Source organism: Saimiri boliviensis, chromosome 2 (genome assembly GCF_048565385.1).
Source record: "Saimiri boliviensis isolate mSaiBol1 chromosome 2, mSaiBol1.pri, whole genome shotgun sequence".
Taxonomy (NCBI): Eukaryota; Metazoa; Chordata; class Mammalia; order Primates; family Cebidae; genus Saimiri; species Saimiri boliviensis.
In genome coordinates, this window is record NC_133450.1 from 191,481,879 (window position 1) to 191,509,293 (window position 27,415).

Below are 27,415 nucleotides of genomic sequence, written 5' to 3' on the forward strand. Positions count from 1 at the left end.
TAGGCCAGAGGTCTTTCAGCTACGTGAGCACACAGCAAGAAGTTGGCCATATGCAAGCCAGGAAGGGAGCCCTCACCAGACACTGAATCTGCCAGCATCTTGATCTTGAACCCCCCAGCCTCGACACAACTGTGAGAAATAAACGTCTGTTATTTAAGCTGCACAACCTATGGTGTTTTGGTATAACAGCCCAAGCCAACTAAGACACACACAAATGTGCCAATGCTGGTTTGCTGGAAGGAAAGAAGGCACTTGTGCCAGCCCTGAGGAGCTAACCCCTAAAGGCAGCTCAGCCCTGGACAGAGGCTCACCTGGGGTGCTGGGGTCATGGGCTGAGGAGGGGTCTTCCCTCTGAGGCTCCCTACTCTGTGGAGAATCTTCCTCTGGAGGTTCATGGCCTGTTCCCTGAGTCTGCTTGTTGCCACGGATGTTGTGCATTGTATTTCTGAAAGTAGATGAGAACAGAGGAGCATGAGGCTAAGCCCTGCCTTTCTGCCCGTCTACTCTTCCCACTACCACTGCTAGAGCTCAGGCCTCATCCCCACACCCTGCTATCCCGACTGGTTTCCCAGACTCCAGGTACCCTGTATGATGCATCCCCACGCACGACACTCCCAATTTCCTTTACCCATCTCCTTTGCATTCTCACCTTCCACACACTATATGGCTTGTAAGTATTACAGGCTTGACTTCCTCAACCCCCAACCCTGCAGCTGGAGTACAAATGCCATGAGGCAGAGGTATTGTCTGTTCTGTTCACTGATGCACTTAGAATGCCTAAACAGTGCCCAAAATATAGAAGGTGCTTCATGCAGGTGTATTAAACGAAAGCTGAATGGACTTGCTAAACTATCTTTCCCAAAACCTTCATTTGGTTTCATAACTGTCTGGCTCAAAACTATCAGTGGCTCCCTACTTCTGCTGAGATAAGCTGCAAACATCTCCTGGCATCTTTCCCTGCCTGCTCTCTTTCCCTGCTCAGATCTGCCTCTATGCAGCCTTCACCGACCATCTCATGGCCTCCAAGGAGCTTAGTGCACTTCACACCTGAGTCACCCTTTGGCCAAGTACTTGTCTAGGCTGAAGCCTCATGATGCCATTTCTTTAAGAACTGGATACTAACCTACCTGCATGTTTGCTGGCACCCAACACTGAGTCGTATGTGTCAAAGACTTGGCTCAATACACGTTTGGTTTATAGGAAGGAACTAGGTAGTACCAAAGGCTGACCTAAGATCACAGACTACAGAGAAGTCTATAATGAGGTGGATGAAAAAACAGTTCAGGCCGGGTGTAGTTGCTCATGCCTGTTATCCCAGCAGTTTGGGAAGCTAAGGCGGGTGAATCACAAAGTCAGGAGTACGAGACTAGCCAGCCAACATGGTGAAACCCCATTTTTACTTTAAAAAAAAAAAAAAAAAAGCTGGGTGTGGTGGCAGGCGTCTGTAATCCCAGTTACTCAGGAGGCTGAGGCAGGAGAATCGCTTAAACCTGGGAGGCGGAGGTTGCAGTGAGCTAAGATCGTGCCAATGCACTCCAGCCTGGGTGACAGTGAGAGACTCCATCTCAAAAAAACAAAACAAAACAAAAAAAAACACTTCAGGGAGTTTATTTTCCCTTGCAAAGCGATAAGATTAATAACAAGGAAAGGAAAATGATGAAAGGAATTCACTAGGTCAGTGTATTTCACACTGAAGGTTCCGATTCATTGGTAGGTTGTAAAATCAGTTTAGTGTCATGATCAGCATTTAAAAAATGAAATAGAGGGCCGGGCGCGGTGGCTCAAGCCTGTAATCCCAGCACTTTGGGAGGCCGAGGCGGGTGGATCACGAGGTCAAGAGATCGAGACCATCCTGGTCAACATGGTGAAACCCTGTCTCTACTAAAAATACAAAAAATTAGCTGGGCATGGTGGTGCGTGCCTGTAATCCCAGCTACTCAGGAGGCTGAGGCAGGAGAATTGCCTGAACCCAGGAGGCGGAGGTTGCGGTGAGCCGAGATCGCGCCATTGCACTCCAGCCTGGGTAACAAGAACGAAACTCCGTCTCAAAAAAAAAAAAAAAAAAAAAAAAAAAATGAAATAGAAACGATCAGGGCTGCTGCCACCTGCCTATGTCCACCTGTGCTGCACCTGTGCTGGGGGTCCCAAAGAACTGTTGGGGGGTCCAGGCCAAGGCTGGCTCATGTGTTTCTTTAGATTGTGTTAGCACAAGTTCTTTTAATTCACAGGAGTTTCTTATCATCCACGTTTTGAAGCCTGCTTCTGTAATTGGAACACACTCGTTCTCCATCAAGCCTTGTTCCGTTGCTGATGAGGAACTGTGATCCCCTGCTGAGGGAGAGGCGTTCTGATCTTGGGTATTCTCAGCCTTTTTTGGCTGTTTTCTTCCCTTCGTTGTAGATTTATCCATCTGTGGTCTTTATAATTACCGTCTTTGTAACTGGGTTTCTGAGTGGACGTCCAACTTATTGATTCTCAGCGCCAAAATCTGAGAATCCCACTGCGCCGACCAAATCAGCGGCGTTAAGATTGATGGTGCTTTTCTGACTCTGCACCAAGAACCGATGCTCCGAGGCGCCGGCAAAACCGCCTCGCCGGTCACAAGAGTCGCACTGGCGACCCGTGGGGTTCCTCCCCTGGAATCTCCCGGTGCGTGAGCAACAAAAATTCATGTGAAGGTGTGGCGTCCTCTCGTTCTTTGCGTTTTCACTGGGAGCTACAATCCCGAGCTGCTAGTGATCAGCCATCTTGGATCTCTCTCCAATATCTGTGGAAGTCATCTTTGCCTCTGCTTGCCCGCCCTCCCATCCATCCTCCCATCTATCCTCTCTCCAAGTGACCATTATGCTGGCACTCATCTCCTGCCTTCTGTACTGGTTCTGTCTGCTCTTTTGGAAGCAGGAGACAGAAATGACACTTGTGGGGCTGCAGGACTTGGGCAAGACCACTTTCGTATATATCACTGCATCAGGTCAATTTAGTGAAAACATGATACCCACAGTGAGCTTCGACACGAGGAAAGTAACTAAAGGTAACATAACAGTAAAGATCTGGGACACAGGAGGACAACCCCAGTTTCGGAGCATGTAGGAACTGTATTGCAGAGGCGTCAATGCTACTGTTTACATACCGGATGCTGCGGATTGTGAAAAGACAGAGGCCTCCAGAAATGAGCTACCTAACCTAGATAAATCAGAATTACAAGGAATTCCAGGGCTAGTACTTGGAAACGAGAGAGAGAGAGAGAGAGAGAGAGAGAGAGAGAGAGAGAGAGAGAGAGAGAGAGAGACTATCTTCCTAATGCCTTGGATGAGAAACAGCTAATTTAAAAAGTGAATGTCTGCTATTCAGGATAAAGAAATGTGCTACTATTCAATTTTTTGCAAAGAAAAGGATAATATAGGTATCACACTTCGTGACTTATTCAACATTCAAAATCTAGAAGCTGAAGCATCTCCTGAAGTCTTCCAGTCCCTCTTGACTATAATCCTAGAATTATTGTCTGTTTCTCTAACGTATTTCCCAAAATACAGTCCTTTCTCTTTTTGTTTTGTTTTTGTTTTTGTTTTAAGATGGGGTTTCACCACATTGGTTAGGCTGGTCTTGAACTCTTGACCTCAGGTGATTCACCCGCCTCAGCCTCCCAAAGTGCTAGGATTACAGGTGTGAGCCACCATGCCCGACCCAAAATATAGTCCTTTCTAACCCCAAGAAATTGTCAGGATCAGACTAAAACATTTAGCAATCAACAGCAATGATGAAAAAAAAAAATCTACATTAAAACTTTTCTTTTCCAAAGAAAAGAAACTAAAATAACCTGTTATACAATTAGTCACAAATATGGTCCTCAAGTTTTTGCCCATATACAGGAGTACTTGTCTAAATCATGTCTTCTTTATAGCAGCTACGCCCTGCCTCCACTGTGCTTGGCTGAGTTCACAAATCTATTGTAACCTGTCACTTCCCTGTCACTTCTCTGGCTCTCCTCTCCTACTAAGCTTTGTTTCCTAATTAAAATCTTCTGCCACTGCCATAGCTACTGCTGCTACTGGAACCGCCATAGCCATCTTGGTTTTGTGGTCTGGCAAAGTACTGGCCTCCACCACCATAGGAGCCAGAGCTTCTGTCTCCAAAGTTTCCCCCACTTCACGGGTCCAAAATTTGAAGACTGACTGTTGTAATTGTCAAAATCATTGTAGCTTCTACCACCTCCAAAATTGCTTCCACTACCACTGCCAAAGGCAGCTCTGCCTCCATTGTGATAGCTGTCATAGCTGCCACTCCCACCATAGCCACTGCACTGGTTTCTATAACCCTGTCCACCACTTCCATAACCTCTGCTGCCTCCAGAGTAACCAGGGCTGCCTCCTCCATAACCACCATCATTACTAAATCCTTTATAGCCATGCCCACTGCCACCATATCCACTACCACCACAGCTGCCACTAAAGCTACCATGACCACTGAAGTTTCCTCCATGACCAAGTTGTCATTCCCACTAAAACTCCTTCCACGACCACCACCAAAGTTTCCAGAGCCACTCTGACCTCTTTGGCTGGATGAAGCACTCGCCATCTCTTGCTTTAACAGGGCTTTCCTAACTTCACAGCTGTGGCCATTCACAGTGTGGTATTTCTGAATGACAACCTTTCCACAGAGTCACGGTTGTCCAAGGTTACAAAGGGAAGGCCCCTTTTCTTGCCACTGCCTCGCTCAGTCATGATTTCAATCACCTCAATTTTTTCATACTGTTCAAAATAATCTCTTAGGTGATGTTCTTCAGTGTCTTCTTTAATGCTACCAACAAATATCTTTTTCACAGTTAAGTGGACACCTGGTGTTTGAGAATCTTCTCGAGATAGCTCTCTTTGGTTCCACAACTCTTCCATCTACCATGTGTGGCCTTGCGTTCATGGCTGCATCCAACTCCTCCACAGTGGCATATATGACAAACCCAAAGTCCCTGGAGTGCTTGGCATTTGGATCTCTCACGACCACACAGTCTGTGAGCATTCCCCATTGCTCAGAATGGCTCCTCAGGCTCTCATCGGTTGTTTCAAAGCTCAACTCTCCAATGAAGAGCTTCCTCAGCTGTTCGAGCTCTTTAGGAGACTCTGACTTAGACATGACAGCAGGGAGAAGACAGACTTTAATGATGCTTCTTCGGTGGCATCCATGGGCAGAAAGGCTTTATCACCAAATAGCATTGGGGATATGGGAGGAACTAAAGCATGCTTTGTATCTGTGTAGATCATTACTTCCATCTATTTTTTTCCCTCATTCAACATACTTTTTATAGGCTTGGGAAATGACAATTTCTCAAAAGCGTTTATGAATTTAAAGCATGCCAGTCAATACGTGTATATATGTGTGTGTATAAAACCTGTCAGGAATGTCACTTTCACCAGGTGCAGTGGCTCATGCCTGTAATCTCAGCACCTTGGGAGGGTGAGGCAGGCAGATTGTTTGAGGCCAGGAACTTGAGACCAGCCTGGTCAACATAGTGAAACTCCATCTCTACTAAAAATAAAAGTTAGCCAGGCGCACTGGCTCACATCTGTAATCTCAGCTTCTTGGGAGACTGAGGCACAAGAGTTGCTAATGTCACCTGAATCGGGGAGGCAGAGGTTGCAGTGAGTGGAGGTCACGCCACTGCACTCTAGCCTGGGCAACAGAGCAAGACTCTGCCTCAAAAAAAAAATAAAATAAAAAAAGTCAGGCTTTGCTTTAATAGAGTGTACTCCACTTAGCGAGCATTAGTACTTTGTGAAAAACATAGAGAGCTATGACAGAAAAATGTATGTTTTTACTGTGGTTGTGGCTAACAGTTTGAAAAACACTCTACCAGGAGGGCATTTACTTAAATGGAAGCTATAATGTGGTCAAAAAAGACAAAGTCACAGCCAGGCGCGGTGACTCATGCCCATAATCCCAGAACTTTGGGAGGCTGGGGCGGGTGGATCATTAGATCTCCAGAGTTTGAGGCCAGCCTGACCAACATAGTGAAAACCCTTCTCTACTAAAAATACAAAAAATTACCTGAGTGTGGTGGCATGCAACTGTCATCTCAGCTACCCGGGAGGCTGAGGCAGGACAATCACTTGAACTTGGGAGGCAGAGGTTGCAGTGAGCCGAGATCATGCCACTGCACTCCAGCCTGGGTAACAGAGCAAGACTCCCCTCAAAAAAAAAAAAAAAAAAAAAAAAAAAAAGAGGAAGTCAAAGTCTATAGACCTGTGTTGGAAACCTGGCTTTGTTACATAATCCCTATATACAATACATACTTCTAGCAATGTAGTGGACAAATTTCTCCAAAAAAACCTCTTAAGCCACGAATACCAAAACATACTTTTAAAAGATCTAGTTTAAGGCGAAGGAAAGAAAGGGAAACCCAGGAAATAAACATGAAAAAGGATATGGAACTCAAGTGGGAAGTAATGAGGAAGATAAGAAACATGTAGATTACATTACTGTTTAGTAAATATCTCCTCCCTTCTCTGCACTCCCACGGGAGCAGCTTATTTCTCCTCTGCTTCTCAACTCTGGGTGTGGCCACGACTTCCTCTGGTCAACAGATGTTAGCAGATATGGCGTAAACATAGCATTAAAGTGCGCTTGTATGTAAGGCTTGCCTAGCACTCCTGCTTTTCATCATAGGAAGAACATGCCTCGGGTAGCTGCTGGTCCATGGAAGATGAGAAACACATGTAGTCAACCTAGATCCTACCAACAGCTTGAAGCCAAGACCAGATGAACCTAGCCTAGATCAGCTGAACCTAGATGTGTAAAAAACAAATGCTTGTTATTATGACATTGAATCTAGAAGTGGTTTGTTTGCAGCATTATTAGGGTGAAGATTAACAAGGACATGAGCTTGCACAGAATAGAGTCCAGATACCTAGAGCCTCAGCTGCAAGGGAGGAAAGAAAATAAGGTCTTGGACCCAAATTATTGAATCCACAGAGGGTATGGACCTCCAAGAGCCCCAGCTTTATGTAGGTATCTGAATTCTCACTTTGTGCCCAAAGATACCTACATAAAGCTGGGCTTCTTAAAGGCCCATACCTTCTGTGAAGAGATAGGTTTTTTAAAAAAATGCCTGTTGGCAAAATTGACACAAGGAAATTCTGGGTGAAGGCTCTCTAGCTGTTAATATAACATTACTAAACACACCAGGAAACAAGACGCCATGAATGAAAGGCAGAACAACAGCAAACAACATAATCACGACTTCAAATACTGGAATTATGAAGCTACAAACACTTCAAATATTGGCGTTATTCGTGATTATAAAATAACTATATTAAACTAAGAAGTACAACATGGAATCACAGAACAAGGACTACAAAACGAGGCATACTTGAGAAAGAAATTCATAAAAATGTAAAATGCAATATATATATATATTTTATATAACTATAAAACCCAATGATTAAACAGAAGATTAGACATAAGTAATGGGAAAATTTGGTGAACTGAAAGATCTTTAATAAATAAATTACCCAGCAGTCAGCAAAGAATTAGATATAGCAAATATGACAGAGAGGTTAAGAGATACAGAGAGTAGAATGAAATAGTTTAACTGTATGGTGTTTCTCAAACTTTAGTGTGCTTAAGAATACCAGGAGATCGGCCGGGCGCGGTGGCTCAAGCCTGTAATCCCAGCACTTTGGGAGGCTGAGGCGGGTGGATCACGAGGTCAAGAGATCGAGACCATCCCGGTCAACATGGTGAAACCCCGTCTCTACTAAAAAAAATACAAAAAAATTAGCTGGGCATGGTGGCGCGTGCCTGTAATCCCAGCTACTCAGGAGGCTGAGGCAGGAGAACTGCCTGAACCCAGGAGGCGGAGGTTGCGGTGAGCCGAGATCGCGCCATTGCACTCCAGCCTGGGTAACAAGAGCGAAACTCCGTCTCAAAAAAAAAAAAAAAAAAAAAGAATACCAGGAGATCATGTTAAAAAGAGATTCTTGCCCGGCGCAGTGGCTCAAGCCTGTAATCCCAGCACTTTGGGAGGCCGAGGCGGGTGGATCACGAGGTCAAGAGATCGAGACCATCCTGGTCAACATGGTGAAACCCCGTCTCTACTAAAAATACAAAAAATTGCCGGGCGCGGTGGCTCAAGCCTGTAATCCCAGCACTTTGGGAGGCCGAGGCGGGTGGATCATGAGGTCGAGAGATCGAGACCATCCTGGTCAACATGGTGAAACCCCGTCTCTACTAAAAGTGCAAAAAATTAGCTGGGCATGGTGGCACGTGCCTGTAATCCCAGCTACTCAGGAGGCTGAGGCAGGAGAATTGCCTGAGCCCAGGAGGCGGAGGTTGCGGTGAGCCGAGATCGCGCCATTGCACTCCAGCCTGGGTAACAAGGGCGAAACTCTGTCTCCAAAAAAAAAAAAAAAAAAAAAATACAAAAAATTAGCTGGGCATGGTGGCGCATGCCTGTAGTCCCAGCGACTCAGGAGGCTGAGGCAGGAGAATTGCCTGAACCCAGGAGGCGGAGGTTGTGGTGAGCCGAGATCGCACCATTGCACTCCAGCCTGGGTAACAAGAGCGAAACTCCGTCTCAAAAGAAAGAAAAAAAAAAAAAAAGAGAGAGAGATTCTTGGTCCCACCCACAGAGAAGTTAATTCAGTAGGCCTGGGGTGAAGAATTTACATTTGTAATAGGCCCCGCAGGTGATGCTGATGCTGTTGGTTCTTAGACCGCATGGGGAGCACCATGGGTTTTAATATATGTTTAATCAGAGCTTGCTAAGGAAAGAACAAAGAAAACGGGGAGAGGAAATAAAGAGACAACGGCTAATAGGAATCTTCAGATTTGATTTATTTCTGGCCTCTGTATTCTACTCCACACCTACCCCAAGCAGGAAAAATTAAGAAGAATCCATGTCAAAGACAAAGAGAATTCCACTTTTAAAGTAGCCAGACAGGTGATTTGCAAAAGAATGACAACTAGACCATTAGCCAACTTCACTAGAGCAAAAACAGAAGCAAGAAGACACCAGAATAAGATAGTCGATGTGCTGAGAATTGTATTCCCTGAATAACTGTCAAGAGTGAAAGTGAAATACTTCTTCAAAGAAAAAAACTGAGTTTACTACCAACATCTCTCCACTAAAGGAACTTCTAGAGGAAGTTCTTGAGGAAGAAAAAAAAAAAAAGATCCCCATAGGAAATTCTGCATGCAAGAAGGAACTATAAGCAAAGAAATCGGAAAACATGAGGAAAAATCTAAGCAAACATCTACCGTAAACAAACAAACAAACAAATAATGTTTAATTAGGGGAGTGAACCAAGACAGAGCTAAAAGATTGGGCGACAATAAAACATAAGGAAGACTTGGTTTCATGGAAGTTTTGATGTCCTTATGGTTGTTTAAGAGAAAAGCAGAGATACTTTTCTCAGTTTTAAGACTTAAAGTTAAATATGCAGAGTAAAGTTTCTGAAGTGATTGCTGAATAAATAGAAATATATGACTACCAAAACAGAAGAGGCTAAACATTGTTCAAACTAACGAATCCTCGGGTGATAATTTGCTGAACTTGTAAAGACCCTGATTGTTAAAAGGTGCCTTCCCTTTACTGAGAAATCAAGGCTGTCTCCTTCCACAAATTAAATGAGGTAATTCACATAAGTGCAGAACATGATGGTCAGGAACATAATCATAGCTCAAGATTTGCTCATTCTTCTCCTGCCCTTTCCCGAAAGGACCTACATGTTCCAATCAAACACACACAGCCTTATTGAAACAGAAATCACAAATCATACAATTCACCTATTTAAAGTGTACAGTTCAGCTGGGTGTGGCACCTCATTTGGGAGGCCAAGCAGGCAGATCTGAGGTCAGGAGTTCGAGACTACCCTGGTCAACATGGTAAATCCCCATCTTTACTAAAAATGCAAAAGTTAGCTGGGTGTGGTAGTAATTTCAGCTACGTGGGAGGCTGAGGCAGAGGACTGCTTGAACCCAGGAGGCAGAGGTTGCAGTGAGCTCCAGCTTTTCGGGGCTGCTGCAACTCGGCCACCAGAGCCTGGCAGACTCCTAGCTGCTCTTACACTGCATGCCTGTGTCAGAGTACTCCCCCCAACTTTTTTTTTTTTTTTTTTTTTTTTTTTTTTTTTTTTTGAGACGGAGTTTCCCTCTTGTTACACAGGCTGGAGTGCAATGGCGCGATCTTGGCTCACCACAACCTCCGTCTCCCGGGTTCAAGCAATTCTCCTGCCTCAGCCTCCCGAGTATCTGGGACTACAGGCGTGGGACATCATGCCCAGCTCATTTTTGTATTCTTAGTAGAGACGGGGTTTCACCATGTTGACCAGGACGGTCTTGATCTCTTGACCTTGTGATCTAACCGCTTTGGCCTCCCAAAGTGCTGGGATTACAGGTGTGAGCCACCGCACCTAGCCCAGAGTACTCCTTTTATCCATTGCTTTGCCCAGGGTCTGCAGGATGGACCTGGAAGCCTAGCAGTATTAAGTCTTTTGATCAATGAACATGAGATATCTTTCCAGCTCTTTAAGCCTTTTTTTTTTTTTTAAGCAAGGTTTGGTGTTTTCAGAGCATACATTTTGCATCACTTTTGTCAAATTTATTCCTAAATATGTAATTCTTTTTCTAATATTGTGGATGGAATGTTTCTTAATTTTATTTTGGACTGTTCACTACAGGGGTATAGAAATACAACTGATATTTCTATATTGATCTTGAATCCTGCAACCTTGCTGAATAGTTTTTCCTTAGGATTTTCTGTATACAAAAATCATGTCAACTGTAAATAAAGATAGTTTTATTTTTTTCCTTCCCAACCTGGATGCCTAATTTCATGTTCTTGCCTAACTGGCCTGACTAAAGCCTCCAGAACAATGTTGACTAAAAACAGCCAGAGTGAACATCCTTGTCTTATTCCTGATTTTAGGGAGAAAATATTCAGTCTTTTACCGTTAAGTTTGTTAGCTTTGCATTTTTCATTGATTCCCTTTAATAAGCTGGGGAAGTTTCCTTCTACTCCCTGAGCCACAGTTTCCTCATCTGCAATGGGGATGATGAACATATCCATAATGAACACTGGATGGCCCCTTCCATGGCTCAAGTTCTAATGATGCCTTCCACTCATTTAATCCTCCCAAGACCAATAAAGTTAAGTACTATTATCATCCCCATTGGACAGAGAGGAAAACAGATTCAAAGAAGGTAAGTAACCAAAACCACAGAACAAGTAGTGGGTGTAAATCCAGCAGCCCTGGATGTCTAACCCCATGGTTTGAGAATGTAACCATGTGATGATACCACTTCACAGGTTTATCCAGACAACTCGAGAGCATAAAGTACCTAACATAGTGCAGTGCTCAGGAAGCTCCCTATCCCCTCCCCTGATTACGACATGGGCACATGGGAGCACAAACAGCAAGCTCCAAGACCAGCCAGAGCAAAGGGGTGTAGGGCACAAAGGCAGCTCTGATCTCACCAAGTTGTCTGGGGCTCTTAGCAGCCCAGGGCACTTCTCTTGCAAAGTAGCCTGGCATTTTCTGTGGGCTATACCAGGTTACAGGAGGGAAGTTGCTCTCTGATCCTTTGAAACTTCCTTCCTTTCTTGGTCTTTGCTTTTTTTTTTTTTTCTCCCACCGTCCTCTTAAGTGAATGAATTGAACCAAAGGTCTTTGCATTTTCTATGTTCCACTTCTGCTGCTGTGGCGTCTATCAGGCATAGGCTCAGTTTAATCTTGGCGAGACTGCCCTGGGTGCATGCTGGCTGGACAGTTGGACTTCTCAGGCCCCCTCTCTACCTCAGCATGCTCCCAATGCACCCAGTTCCCTGCAGCTCCTCCCAACAGGTCACCTCCTGCAGGGTGCCCTCCATATCTGCTCACTTAGGTCTCTCTCCTGGGCTCCAGGTCATTCCATCCAAATGCCTGTGGGGTAGCTCTAACTCCAGCCAGCAGACCCCCAAGAACACTCATCTTCTTTTCCCTAAAACTTGCTTCTCCGCTGGGTGTGGTGGCTCACGCCTATAATCCCAGCATTTTGGGAGGCTGAGGTGGGTGGATCACCTGAGGTCGGGAGTTCGAGACCAGCCTGATCAACATGGAGAAACCCTGTCTCTACTAAAATTACAAAATTAGCCAGGTGTGGTGGCACATGCCTGTAATCCCAGCTGCTCGGGAGGCTGAAACAGAAGAATCGCTTGAACCCGGGAGGCGGAGGTTATGGTGAGCCAAGAGTCCTTCGACTAGAGTAACAATGGCAGCAGCAGCTAACATGTATTGCATGCTTAAGACTGCCAAGCACAGTTCTAAAGCAGTCTGCATGCATTAACCCATTTATTTACCATGCTGAGCTTATAAGGCAAGTGCTATTGTATTTACATTTATTAACAAGGTAAGCAAAGCACTGAGAAACAACTTGTCAACAGCAGCACAGCCATGACTGGTAGAGCCAGGATACAAACCCAGGCAGTTTGCTTCCAAAGCCCAGGCCACACTGCTGCCTTTTATTTATTTATTTATTTATTTATTTTGAGACAGGGTCTCACTCTGTTGCTCAGGCTAGGATGCAGTGGTATTATAATCATGGCTTACCGCAGCCTTGACTTCCTGGGCTTAAGTGATCCCCCTACCTCAGCCTCCCAGGTAGCTGGGATTATAGGCACATGTCGCTATGCTTGACTAACTTCTTATTTTACTTTTTGTGGTGGCAGGGTCTCACCATGTTACCCAGGCTAGTTTTGAACTCCTGGCCTAAAGTGATCCTCCTATCTTGACCTCCCAAAGTGTTGGGATTACAGGCATGAATCACCACAGCTGGTCCATACTGCTACCTTCTTAGAAATTATCTAAACCAAAGCCTGACAATAGTAAGGTGTGTGCGTGTGTGCGCACATGTGTGTATGTGCATATATATATACATATATATTACATTATTTAAAAAAGTGGTTGAGATATGATTGACACAATAAATTGCACATGTTAAAAATGAGTAATTTGATGCTTTTGACATGTATAGACATTTGTGAAACCATCACTGTATCACATTCAATATGATCTCAATTATGTAATATGTATATAGAAAATGTAGAGGTAAGAGATATACCAAATGCTAAGAATATTTGTCTGGGTGATGAGATTATGGATAATTTTGAAAATACTTTATTGGCCAGGCTCAGTGACTCATGTCTGCAATCCCAGCACTTTGGGAGGCCAAGGCAGGTGGATCACCTGAGGTCAGGAGTTTGAGACCAGCCTGGCCAAGATGGTGAAACCCCGTCTCTACTAAAAATACAAAAATTAGCGGGTGTGGTGGCAGCCACCTGTAATCACAGCTACTTGGGAGGCTGAGGCAGGAGAATTGCTTGAACCTGAGAGGCCGAGGTTGCAGTGAGCCGAGATTACCCCATTGCACTCTAACCTGGGAGACAAGAACGAAACTGTCTCCAAAAAAAAAAAAATTTATTTATAACCAAGTGATCCTCCTGCTTTAGCCTTCCTAGTCGCTGGGACTGTGAGCCACCTCATCTAGTGGGTAATTTTTTATACCTTTCCAGATGTTTCTGATTTCCTACAATGAATGTATACTACTTTTCCAATCAGAACAATGAAGGTTTTTTTTTTTTTTTTTTTTTTGAGACGGAGTCTCACTGTTGTCACCCAGGCTGGAGAAGAGTGGCACAATCTTGGCTCACTGCAACCTCTGCCTCCTGGGTTCAAGCGATTCTCCTGCCTCAACCTCCCAAATAGCTGGGATTATAGGCTCCTACCACCATGCTGGGCTAACTTTTGTATTTTTCGTAGAGATGGGGTTTCGCCATGGTGGCCAGGCTGGTCTTGAACTCCTGACCTCCAGTGATCTGCTGGCCTTAGCCTCCCAAAGTGATGGGATTACAGGCATGAGCCACCACACCTGGCCAGATGTAATACTTAAAAGTGATGAAGTGATTAATTGAAAATAAAGCCCATAACCCTTTCCCCAGGCCCACTTCCCTGCAGGGGAATCACAGCGGGTCAAGCTCCACTGAATGGGCTACCTGCACTTACTGTATTTCTGTTCCCAGGTGCTTGAGGGAAATATTCTGAAGGGCAGGGAAAGGCTGCAAGGCAGCTGCCTCGCCCACCAGCCCAGTGGGTGTTTTCACAGGGCACAGGAACTCCTCCTCCTCTGCCTCTTCTTGCCCTGGGAAGAAAGAAAAGGGAAATCAATCAGCTAGGGGCACTGCCCTTGGAAAGACTGGTCAGGTGGGAAGCTATGGGTGCAGCCCTGACTGGGAACGGGCTGGAGTTGGAGAGTTGCAGGGAGAAGGTAGGTTGAAAGCAGCAAAAGAGGCTTTTCACAAAATGCCCTGCAGCCAGTAAAATGATGCATTTTGTTGGTATAGCCCTCCTGCAAACCCTTTAAAAATATGCAGACCTACAGTTAATTCTACATCTGAGAGTGCATCCTAAAGATGGAAATGCAGACAAAACTTTATGTGCTAAGAGGTTCATTCCAGCATTGTCACATAAGCCTCAAGTTGGAAAAGATCTAGAAACCTGGAATAGGTTAAGTATATCAGAATGTCTTCATGCAACAGAATATTAATCATTTAAAATGATGTGACTAAATACTTACACACAGGGAAAGCTGTATGGAATATATTATTAAGTGGAAAAAGTCAGATTAAAAAAAAAATTGGAGGGCTGGGTGCTGTGGCTCACACCTATAATCCCACCACTTTGGGAGGCCGAGGTCGGGGGGGGTCACTTGAGCTGAAAGTTCGAGACCAACCCGGGCAACATGGCAAAACCCCATCTCTACAAAAAACAGAAAAATTAGCCGGGTGTGGTGGTTCGTGCCTGTAGTCCCCGCTACTCTGGAGGCTGAAGTGGGTGGATTGCTTGAGCCCAGGTGGTAGAGGATGCAGTGAGCTGAGATGGCACCACTGCACTCCAGCCTGGGCAACAGAGCAAGACCCTGTCTCAAAACAAACAATCAAACAAAAACCAATTGGGCTTATAGTATTATCTCAATTGTACAGAAAAAGTCTCAAAGAAATATACTCCGGCCGGGCGCGGTGGCTCAAGCCTGTAATCCTAGCACTTTGGGAGGCCGAGGCGGGTAGATCACAAGGTCAGGAGATCGAGACCATCCTGGTCAACAAAGTGAAACCCCGTCTCTACTAAAAATACAAAAAATTAGCTGGCCATGATGGTGCATGCCTGTAATCCCAGCTACTCAGGAGGCTGAGACAGGAGAATTGCCTGAACCCAGGAGGCGGAGGTTGCGGTGAGCCGAGATCGTGCCATTGCACTCCAGCCTGGGTAACAAGAGAGAAACTCCGTCTCAAAAAAAAAAAAAAAAAGAAATATACTCCACAATCTTAACAGTGGTTTGAGCTGCATGATGGGATCTGAAGTGAGAAGGTTATTCTCATTGTTTTTTTACTTTTTCCAAAATTTTTGGAAAAAAATTACTTATAAACAGAAAAATGAGTATTTGTCAAAATTAGATTTTTATAAAGAGATTTTAAAACATAGGCAAATATTAGGGTCACACTACTGGGTATCAAAAAAAAATTAGTAGGACATTTTATAGTATTATATGATCTGAGGCTGGGCGCGGTGGCTCAAGCCTGTAATCCCAGCACTTTGGGAGGCCGAGGCGGGTGGATCCCAAGGTCAAGAGATCGAGACCATCCTGGTCAACATGGTGAAACCCCGTCTCTACTAAAAATACAAGAAAAAATTAGCTGGGCATGGTGGCACGTGCCTGTAATCCCAGCTACTCAGGAGGCTGAGGCAGGAGAATTGCCTGAACCCAGGAGGCAGAGGTTGCGGTGAGCCGAGATCGTGCCATTGCACTCCAGCCTGGGTAACGAGAGTGAAACTCCGTCTCAAAAAAAAAAAAAAAAAAAATATATATATATATATATGATCTGAAACATGTTTAAATAAAAGGCAGGCAGGAGGCCATAACATAAGGTCAATACTGGCTACCTCTGTGTGACAGGATTATAGTTCTTTTTTTTAGTCTTCCAAATGTGCTGTTTAAACAATGATTCTTCTACAGCGAGCGACTTCAAAATGTTTAATGCTAAGCAAGCTTTCAAGGCTAAGAAAATTATCTGAAGTATAAGAGAGGAGGTGAAATATTTAGAAATTAACTTTGAGTGCTAGAGAAGGGGAAAAGAGCCAGGACCACTTATGGGGTGGTATGAGCTTGATGAGATAGGCCCTGAGACTTTCCGCTTGGAGCCCTCTTACTGGGAGACTGAAATATTTAGGAGTAGAGAATTGCTTTTGCACTATATCTGCAAAAAGGGTGTAGGTATAAAAATATTAAATATAATGATGGGGGCTGGGACAGCTGTTCAATCTAGTTAAGAAACTTTACAATAATTCAAACAACAACAGACAGTATATTTGTAAATTCCTAACAGGCTCCATCAGATCTGGCAGGATAGACAGTACTTGCACTCTTCAAATCCACCTCTTTGAGGTCCTCTCTTCAATTAATCCTCTCACCAAATATGGACTGGGTGTTTACCCTGAGGCTTGCAAGTGGGGCTGGAGAAAGTGAGATGAATCAAAGCAGAAACTCCCAGCCTAAGGAGCCAGGAAGGAAGAAAGGCACACATGGGGAAGCCCGGGTGCTGGGGTAAGGGCAGCTCTGGAAGGTGGAGACAGAGTCTTTCCAATCCAGGTCAGGGAAAACTTCCTGGAGGAGGGGCACTGCAGCTGGGCCTTAGGGACTGGATTTGATTTGGACCTGCAGAAGGGCCAGGAAGGATCTTTCTGTGCAGAGTATACAGGCAACAGTAAGGGGCTTCAGACCCAGAGCTGAGTTTGCAGGAGGAAGGCAGGGGAGATGGGGTGGGGAAGGTCAAATAGAAGAGGGTGTAGGTAAATGGCTGGATCTCATCACGATGGAAACCAGAGCCCCTGGGGGTTTGAGCAAGAGGCTGAAAAACCGAATCTGGCTTTGGGTGGAGGACCCCAAGCTGAGCCCTGTTTCTGTGGGGAGGGTGCCGTAACCTGTTTGCAAATCACGGATTTTTTCTTTTTTTAATAACTGGTTGAATCCATAATCCCATAACAAACATAGCTTCACCTCAGTATTTTCTTTCCTTCTTCATTCACGAGTGCTCCAATAAGGGAATGCTAGAAAATAGCTGATAAGTACTGAAAGACCATTTGTGAAAAAATTGATTAGAAAAGTAAGTTTCTAGGGTCTTTGAATGCTGGATTTTTTTTTTTTGTCTTTCCCATCTGTGGCAGCTAAAACAAAAATCACTCAAAATATTCAGGTTTACATGTTAGCTCTCTCTCATAGGGAGTTGCCATACCTCACAGTTCAAAGTGTATTCTCTAGATCAGTAACATTATACTGACATGTAATTGCAATTTACTATGCAGCAAAAATGATTCAAGAAGACAACCTACAGTGTCTATATACCTTTCTGTATACAATGCTTAAGTTACTCTGCTTTTAACATTTGTACTTGGATAAAATGCTTATGTCTGTATAGGAATGTCACAGTGCAAGATGCTGCTAGCCCAGGCACAAAGTATTAAAATTATTTTGTGAAGATTGGTGGTTGTATTAAAAAAAAAAAAAAAAAAAAAAAAAAAAAAAAAAAACAAGAGGCCGAGAATTGTGGCTAATGCCTGTAATCCCAGCACTCTGGGAGGCCGAGGCAGGCGGATCACCTGAGGTTGGGAGTTTGAGACCAGCCTGACCAACAGGGAGAAACTCTGTCTCTACTAAAAATACAAAATTAGCCAGGTGTGGTGGCAAGTGCCTGTAATCCTAGCTACCTGAGAGGCCAAAGCAGGAGAATTGCTTGATCCTGGAAGGTTGAGGTTGCAGTGAGCTGAGATAGCGCCACTGCATACCAGCCAGGGCAAAAAGAGCAAAACTCCGTCTCAACAACAACAACAACAAAGAATCAAAGAAAAATAAGAATAATACTCTCTACCTTGTCTCCTTCAGAGTTAAAGTACACAAAAATGTTTAGAAAGGCATAAAGCCCCATATTATGGACTCACATCTTTCGAAGTAGCCTTTAAGCCAGACTCTAAGCTGACTCAAAATAAATAAAATTTTCTTATTGATCAATACTTTAACCATCTTATTCTCCTTCAAAGCAAACCAAAAAAACTTAGTTTTTCTAAGATTTTTTTTGGTGTCTTAGCAAGTACTTCCCTAACTGCTAATGCATGTTTTCCTGTAAGAGCCACCTGTGGCCCCAGGTCAACTCTGAGACTACAAAGATCCAAGTCCTGGGTTGTTTTTTTTTTTTTTAATCACTGTTGGGTTTTGCCAATAAGGAAATAGCAACTCAGAGAGGGTGAGTTTTATGGCCAAGGTCAAAGCTAGCAGGTGACATAGTTATAGACTCAAACGCAGTCCTCACTTTTGCTTTTCCCACTAAACCATGTGGCTTATCAGAGCAGCCTTTCTAACAAACAGATCATCTAAGACAGGAGTTGCCCATGAAGACACAAGCTCCCAGTGCAAAGGCGTGTGCAAGGCACATGATGCTGATGCCACAACAGAGACCAGCACTTCCCGCAGGAGGCAGAATCAATGAGGCTCTGGTCGGGGGCACCCTGGAGAAATGCCCTCCATGAGTGATTGCAGAGAATTTTCAAAAGCATTTATTTGTAATTCTCCTTTTGCATGAGCTCTGAGGGTTGCCCCACCACCAGTGGGAAGAAGTCACTGCCTAGACAAAAACAGGGCCTGACCCAGGAGGTCCCGGCCTCCCTAGAGGGCCCTGGACAGATGCCTGGCTGTCCCTCAGCTTCGGGAGGGCAGGTTATGAGTCGGGAGCCTAGGGTTTGAATTTCAGCACTGACATTTTCTTACTACATGACCTAGGACAGGTCTCTTGACCTCTTTGAGCCTTAGTTTCCTGGTCTATGAAATGAAAATAGTACCAACTACCCTATAAAATTGTTGTGAGGATTAAATAAGATGATGCATGTAAAATGTTGGGACAGCAGGCACATTTCATGAAGGTACACATTTATACAGGTCCTTTGTGAACTGTAGCTTACTGTGGCAACCTGCTATTCTTATTATAAATCTCTTGGGTTCCCTTTGATCCTTCTTGGCTCTGCAGAGACCATTGTTTAGGTTAAGTATAACATAAAACTGTAAATGCTTAAAAGCAGGAGAGAACATGCCTTGCAGATGGCTCAAGAGCAGTGATGAGACACTTTTTACCAGGAGTCTCTGACTCAAAGTCACACATGGGTCAGGAGGTTTTCAATGACCCAGAAGTGGGCCCCTGCTTCCTCAGGAAGGCTGGAAGCTGGCAAGGTGGGGCAGGCTGCTCCACGTGGCTAATCCAGGCCTTGCTGACTTGCCCGACACCAGAAACGTCTTTCTGCAGGGTCTGGGAGGAGAGTGTAGGCTTGCTGCAAGGCAAGGAAAGGCTTCAAGAAGAGCAGCTCAGATCCCTGCTTCCTGAATGTTAGGCAGCGTCCTCCTCAGGAGATGGAGACCCAGGTCATCACAGCACCTCCATCCCTTTCTCCAATGCCCATAGCAGGGGCTGGCCTAGAAGAGGCCCACTGTGTGCAAGCAAAGCCACAGAAATAAAGAACCTGCAACAGGTTCACCACAGCAGAAGAGGGCTGAGGATCCCAGAGCCATGCTTCCATAATCTGCTGCTTCACATTTCAGTTCAAAACACACAGTATTTCTATTATTGCAAAGGTTTCTCCGGGTATCTAGTCTGAGGCTGACCTTTGCAGCAGCATCAATTTAGGCCACAGTATTCTGCAAAGCCAGGACTGCCTGGCTCCCTGGCAGATTGGGGGGTGGGGGGGACTGGAGGAGAATGAAGAAACAAGGACACCCTTCAAAAGAAATTCCAAAGAAATGCCTAATGATTATTAAGAATAAAAGGGCCGTGCGCGGTGGCTCAAGCCTGTAATCCCAGCACTTTGGGAGGCCGAGGCGGGTGGATCACGAGGTCAAGAGATCGAGACCATCCTGGTCAACATGGTGAAACCCCGTCTCTACTAAAAATACAAAAAATTAGCTGGGCATGGTGGCGTGTGCCTGTAATCCCAGCTACTCAGGAGGCTGAGGCAGGAGAATTGCCTGAACCCAGGAGGCAGAGGTTGCGGTGAGCCGAGATCGCGCCATTGCACTCCAGCCTGGGTAACAAGAGCGAAACTCCGTCTCAAAAAAAAAAAAGAATAAAAGGAACAGTTATTATAACAGTACTAGCATATATGTGTATATGCATACACACACATATATGTGTGTGTATATACTATTATGATAGTAACAGCATGGGTGTGTTGTATACACAGTCAAGTACACACAGAATCACAGTATTATTAGGATGACTGCCATGTATTGAGCACTTACTATGTGCTTGAAGTTATGCTAAGGAATTTACATTTTATTTATTTATTTATTTATTTATTTATTTTTAAAGATGGGGTTTCACCATGATGGTCAGGCTGGTCTTGAACTCCTGACCTCAGGTGATCCACCCACCTCAGTCTCCCGAAGTGCTAGGATTACAGAGCCACCACGTCCGACTTTTTTTTTCTTTTTTTTTTAAGATGGGGTTTCACCATGTTGGTCAGGCGGGTCTTGAACTCCCGACCTCAGGGGATCCACCCGCCTTGGCCTCCAAAGTGCTTGGATTACAGGCGTGAGCTACCGCGCCCAGCCAGGGGTTTACATTTCTTTCCTCATTTAATCATAAAGTTTAGTGTATTCACTCCACAAATATCCAATGTGCCAGGCAGGTCATCAGGGAGGTAACACAGGCAACAACAAAAAAAGGGTCCCACCCTTAAGGACTAGCAGGTGCAGATGAACAAGGACGGGGTAATTATTAATAGAACACAATGGAACAGATATCCCTTGAAATGTCTGAAAAAAGCGTTGAGGGCCCAGAGAGAATCCAGCTGGCGAAGTCTGAGAAAGCTTCCAGGAGGCGGCTGGCAAGAGGAGGAGGCAATGCTGGAGCTTGGCCATAGAGAACAAGCAAGAATTTGCCAGACAAAGGAGAGAGAGCAGAGACTCTGCTGAAACATCAAGCCCAAGGAGGGAACTGGGGGAGCAGGCAGAGGTTAGATCAGGAGGGATGGGCCCTGGGTGCCGAGCACAGGAATTGGGTGATAGGTGGCTGTGGATGGTAGTGACAGGTTCAGGTTTTCACTTAAGAAAGCTCACTCAGGATGCAGAGAGAGGGATGGGTTCTGGCACAGGCCTGCACACAGGGACACTGGAGAGGAGGCCGCTGTGATTTTGAGAGATGAGGTCTGACCTGGGTGGTGGCAGTGAGAAAGGCCTGGGTCTGATGTGTGGATCAGAGGGCAAAAATGGCCATCACAGTGATTGACTGGACTCACTGGGTGAAACTGAGGAAGGGTGGAGGGCAACTCTTAGTGGGACATGGGGGAAAATCTACCAAAGGGAGGGAAGGGAAAGGGGGAGAAGGGTCAGAAGAGACACACTCAGCTTTGGACATGCACGGCACCCAGGTACAGAGGTCCAGGAGGTACCCGGTAACAAGTCCTGCCCTTGCCTATTTGGCCTCCCTGTCAACTGTACATGAAGCACTTTAGACACTCTGTGGCTTTGTGCTGGGACCTGATTTTCCGTGTTCTTGCAGGGGTAGCTGTTAGGTGGTCCATACCAATCCTAAAACCTGCCAATCACGTTCCTGGCTGCAGCATGAGGGTGGCAGGGTGTGATCTCACAGACTTCTCCACGTTGGGAGGATCCAGGATTTGGGATCAGGAAACTTCATTTGTGAGTCATCTGCGGGGGAAGGATCCTATCTTATGGAAACACCAACGATAAAAATCACTGATCTACCCAACTCAACACAAATCTACAACACTGCATTTTCTCATTAACCCTCCTCACGGCAACTCTGTGAAACTTTCATTTCTTGAGGCCTTCCATACTGGTCACCATCATAGTAGCTAACATGTATTGGGCTCTGACCACACGCAGGCACTGTTCTAACCATTTTAGGTGTATGAATTCATTTAATCCTCATAAAATCCCTAAGAAGCAGGAATGATTTATAAACCTCATTTTATGGGGAAGGAAACAAGCTCAGAAAGGTTAAACAACTTGCCTAAAATCAGACAGGACTAGGATCTGAACCCAGGCAGACTGGCCTCAGCCCCAATTCTTGCCCTAACTAATCTTGAGTCAGATCCCTGGCTCTCTGCTTCCTTAGCAGAGGGCTACTCCCTCTCATTCCCAGCAGGAAGGTAAAGGCTTAATCATGAGAACCCTGGGTGTGTGGGCAGGCGGGCAGTCCATTGGGTACCTAGCTCGAGGTGCAGGGCGGGCCCATTCCCAGCCAGGGCGGCGTCAGGGGCAGCAGGAGGTGGCGGCGGGCTGTTGTGGAACTCCCAGCGCTTCATCTGCAGCTGCTGCAGCCAGTACAGCATCACTTGCTTGGTGGCGGCCTGAGAAGCACAAGGATTAGTTGGCAAGGCCCTGTGTCTACAGGGTGGCACTGGGTGTGGGAAGAGGGGAAGGTCGTGGGGGGCTTAGGAATGCTCTCTTTCCCAGAAAAAAAAGGTCACTGTAGGTATGTCCCTGTCTCTGAAATACCACATGCTTCCTGGCCACAGAAAATCATCAGGCTCTGGTCTCCCACTCAGATCCTTAGCTTCTCTGGGCCTCAGTTTCCTCATCTGTACTATGGTGACAATAACACTCATTGCATAGGACAATGAGGATGCAATGAGACAAGGGTATCACACAGTATCTGACACACAGTAGGTGCTAAAACTGTGCTCACTCTGAGAGAAGAATTTGGAGGTACTGTGAGAGAGGGGAGGTGCACTGAATTCTGATTTGGGTGGGGTCCTGGTACTATCATCATCTCCCAGGTGAGATGGTATCTCACCTGTGTGACATCTCCAAGTCTTTGCTGCCTTTTGTGGAATGGGGTTAACCCTTCTTGCCTTGGCGATGGACTGGTATCATGAATATGAATGGGAACTAGAAAGCCACATGCACATTGTTGATGGCATGGTGGCACCTTCCAGGTGCTCTGGCCCTCCAAACAAGTTCATGGTAAATGCTGGTCATCAGTCTCCCAGCACTGGCTGGTCCAAACACATGCTTTCACATCCAATAACTCGCTGGATTCTCTAGGAGGGAGGCAAGGCAGGAGTGAGCAGCAGCCCTTTCTACAGATGGAGAAACTAGGGAGGTGAAGTCGCCCAGGCATGTGGTGGTAGAGCTGGTCCCAGAACCCAGGCCTCCTACTTGCAGACCAGAACCCTGGTCTAGAAGTTAAATTTTATGGCCAGGAGATTGGTGGCTTCGTAAAGAAGGCCTGAGATCATTTGAGGTGGGCTGCAGAAGATGGACAGCTCACAGGCATGGATGGGAATCTCAAGAGCTGCCTGCAATCAAGGCCTCATGAGAACAGCAGCAGGCTATATGGCAACAGCTGCAAGCTCCCTGTTGCAAGGGTTCACTGGTGTGCACTCTGCCGGGGGCGACTGTGAAAGAGAGAGACCTTCAGGCTCTCATGCAGGTATCAGTAAGATAAATGATGCCCACCAGTGTTATCTTTCCACACACTCTCCCAGAGAAACCGCAGCACCTCCCAGGTCTTCACCATGACCTTAACGCTGATGAACCCCAGCCAAACCCAAATACCCCATTTTATTAATTCATTTGACCAGGGTATACTGAGCACTGACATGTGTGTCAGAGATAGTGTTAGGCACTGAATACAGAGGTGAGGCAACACACATGGTCCCTGTCCTTTTGGAACTTGAGAGTCTCCTGCAGGGGACATACACCTGGATGTTCCATGGCTCTTCATCCTGAGTTCCCTCCTGTCAGTGACTGATCCAACCAGGCAGTCAGCCAGTTATCCCAGCCACTCCCAACATCTCTCCCATTCTACTTCCCTACTATCCCGAGCCACCTCCATTGTCCCCCTCCCCACAGCTACAGCTCTGGTTCAGCTGTCACTCTCTCCTGATTACCAGCCTTGCCATTTCCCTAGTTTCTTCTCTACCTAATAGCCAGTCTGGGCTTTTGCTACTTGGCATAACTTGCCAATGCCCCACCCTCCGGCCTCTGCTCTTCAACTGTATCCTTTGGGCCTCTCTGGTTTGTGCGATCTGCCTGGACACTCAGGGCTGTATCATGGTTTCCTACCTTTGCCCACGGTGCTCTCTTGGCCTGGAATACCTTTCTACCTCTTGTCTGCTTGCCAAACACCTATTTCTTCTTTCAAGCCTCGGTTATGTTCCTCCTCCAGATGCCTCTCTGGCTAGCTCCTTCTATTCAGTGGAACTGACAACTCCTGTCACCACACCTTCTTGCAGACTTATTGCAGTGTCTCTACAGAACATCTTAGGGTGCATGCCAGTTTCTCTGTCAGTCTCTCCCACCAGATTTTAAGCTGTTTGAGAACTAGGGGCAGGGGTGCTTTAGCTTCATATCCCAGAGCCTCGCGCAGAGCCAGGACCAACGGAATAGTATTATAAAGACCATGTGTTGGAGACCTTGTATACAGCAGTCAACCTGTGGAAGAGACATACAGACCCAGGAACCACATGACCTTGAAAATGCCTCCCCTGGCCAGGGATTCCTGAGTTTCAGTATTTTAACAAAGTCCCCCAGCCTGGTCACCAGCCAAGCCCAGTCAGTAAAGGAGAACTGAATCCGCAGGCATCCATATATACCCACTTAGCTGGAGGTGGGGTTGGAGGGGTGGAAAGATGGGGGTGGGGTGGGAAAGGCTATCTCCTGGCACATTCCTCTCTGATGTCCATAGAACACTTAGCCCAGATTTGTCTTTCCAATTAAGTTATGGGACACTTCCTCTTGACATGGGCACTCTGACCTTGGTTCCATCACCTTGTGTGTGCATGTATGTTTATTCAACAAAAAAATTATTAAGTACCCCACTAGGTACCAGGCTGTATTCTAGTTGACGAAATTAATTTAACAATTTTTACATGCCTGTGATGTGTCAAATGCTTACAAACCACCTAGGTTCTGAGAGGTTAAGTAACTTGTCCAGGGTCACACAGCTAGTAGGTAGCAAATATACAATTTGAATCCAAGCCCATCTAATCTCAAAGAATGTGGCTTTTCTACTGCTTTAGGCTTTGTCAATTAAACATGATGATAAAACAAAACCTACTCCTTGTGGCTGATAGGAAAACAGGTTTAGACCTGCCGAGAATCTAGGCTGATCAGTGAAACCTGTGTTTATCTTCCTAATCCCTGTCAAACTCTTCTCAGCATTCACTGCCCTTGGCCAAAACATCAAGAAAAGGATATCAGAATCCTGGCATTGACAGAGGATTGCAAAGACCATATTTTGACTTACTTAGGTCCCAGGTAAGGAAGTTAAGGTAATTGCATCGTCAGGCACACCCAAAAGTAAGTTTTGATTCAGCACTGAGAGGTAGAAAGACTACAGGATTCCAAGCTACTTCACTCTAGATACACGACCCAGTCCCTTCATCTCCCTCTGACTCAGCTTCTTGATCCGTAAAATGGGTCTGTCCTCCCTGCCTTGTGGGAATCCAATTAGGAAATGGGTGTGAATGCACTTTGGAAAGCACAAACTTCCTAGAACACGTCGGTGACGACAGTTCGTCAACTCACTGTGTCCCACCGCACACTCGCGCCCAGCCGTGCCCTGAGAAAAGGGGAACTCACGCGGCTGGGAAGGAGAAAGTCCTTCCAGGAACTTACCTTCAGGGTAATAACCCGGCTAGGAGTCTCGATTTCGAAGATCCCCTCCTCAGCGTCCGCCTTGCAGTCAAACACGGCACTGGAGAGGTCGATGCTGTCCAAGGGATTAGCATCCTGCGCGGTCCGCGAGTAATACAGCTGACATTTCCTTTCGTCGTAGAAGAACCAGCGGGATTTCCAGCCCCGGATGGGCCCTTTGCCGCCGAACTTACTTAAATACCCACAGAGTTTCTTGGGGACCGCCTCCAGGGACCCGGCGCAGCCCCCCAATTCTTCCTCCAGAGGCAGCACCTGTGGGTCCCTGGCAGACTCTTCGGACCCGGGGACGGAGGAGCTGGACTCAGAGGCGTTCTCCCCGGCGCCCTCCATCGCTGCCAGCCGGAGACCGCGGAGGGACGACGGATCCGCGGGGCCTCCAGGGACAAATTTCGGAGACCCGGTGGACACCTTCCCAGAGGGAGACACCTGGGCGGGGACGGAGCCGGCTGCGAACCCGCCCCCAGGACGCCACAGAGTCAGGACAGGGAGCCGCGCGTGCGCCTCGAAAGGCGGCTGGCCACGCCCCCGCAGCCCGGTGTTGACTCCCCCCAGGGCCCGGCTGCTTCCGGCTTTTTCTCCGCGCCTGTCAGCCATCTTTACTGAGGGCAGCCATGCTGCCTGGCTTTAGGTTAGAGACCTGGTGGCACCGAGTTAGGTTAACCGCGGGCACAGAAGCCTGTCCCTGAGTACACTTTCCTGGTAGTTCGCAGAGTCACCTAGAAAGATGGTGCTTTCTTACACCGGATGGGCCGCTTGTTCTCTCCCGGTGCCGCGCGGGACACCGTCGGACGGCGCATCAGGCGGCCATTGGCTGAAAGGAACGCCGCTGGGAGGGCCCTATTCCGGTGCCACCCAGGCCCCGCGGCTCCGGAGCTCTGTCTGCCCTTCTTCTTGCCGGCGGTTCCTTCGGCCTCCTCGGTGACGCAGCGCACGGCCCTCTTGTCCCTCGCCTGACCGCGGTGGCCTCCCCAGCATTCTGTCCTGGCTCCCACTCGCCTCCTGACAGCGCTGGTCGTTTTGCTTGGGGCGCCCAGGGGCGGCCGCTGCGCTGCGGAAACCCAGTGCCACTCCTGCGGCGTAGTTGGGTGCGGTACAAATAAACAATCGTTTATTTATATCTTGTTATTGCTATCACTATTTTCAGAGACACTCCGGCTCTGTCACCCAGGCTGGAGTGCGGCGGCGCGCTCAGAGCTCACTGCGCAGGCTCCCGCCTCAGTCTCCCTAGTAGCTGGGCTCAGAGCTGCGCAAAACCACACCCGGCTGTTTAAAATTTTTATTTAGTTATTTATTTTGTAGAGGCGGGGGGTGGTCTTGAAGTCCTGGACTCAAGCGATTCCCCTGCCTCCGCCTCCCAAAGTGCTGGAATTACAGGCTAGAGCCACCGCGCCCGGCCGTTTTGTAAATACAGAATTTAGGGTTTGACTAACTCGTTCAGCTGCTGCCTCATTTTACCTGTCTCCCCTTAAACTTCTCCCCTTCCCTCCTGTCTAAGGCCATTTCTGCATTAGGGCTGCGGAGCCCAATTCCGTCTTTCTCTTGCCCTTTGTTTAGCTCCTCGTCTTACTTCAGCGTCTTCCCCTCAGCCTTTATTAACGAGACCCTCGAGCGCACTCAGCGATATTGACGAGAAGCTGGTTAGGGGTGAAGGCGAGGGCTCTGTTTGCAT

At 46.6% G+C, this 27,415-nt stretch overlaps 1 protein-coding gene across 4 annotated transcripts in view; it reads right to left on the reverse strand.

Annotated features, from left to right (window-relative positions):
• Positions 1 to 27,016, reverse strand: part of TBC1D2 (TBC1 domain family member 2) — a 63,685-nt gene extending 36,669 nt beyond the window's left edge. The window contains exons 1-4 of one of the 4 annotated variants that reach the window (XM_010350810.3): positions 25,708 to 27,016; positions 22,292 to 22,433; positions 14,031 to 14,166; positions 312 to 445 (exon numbers count right to left, since the gene is read on the reverse strand). In XM_010350810.3, coding sequence (XP_010349112.1) covers positions 312 to 445; positions 14,031 to 14,166; positions 22,292 to 22,433; positions 25,708 to 26,340 — 1,045 coding nt within the window. In that variant the 5' untranslated portion in view covers positions 26,341 to 27,016. Of the gene's footprint in view, positions 1 to 311; positions 446 to 6,039; positions 6,175 to 14,030; positions 14,167 to 22,291; positions 22,434 to 25,707 lie in introns of those variants that run through there. The other 3 variants (XM_003940075.4, XM_010350811.3, XM_074395087.1) reach the window with 3 other exon arrangements.
• Positions 27,017 to 27,415: the final 399 nt, after the last annotated feature.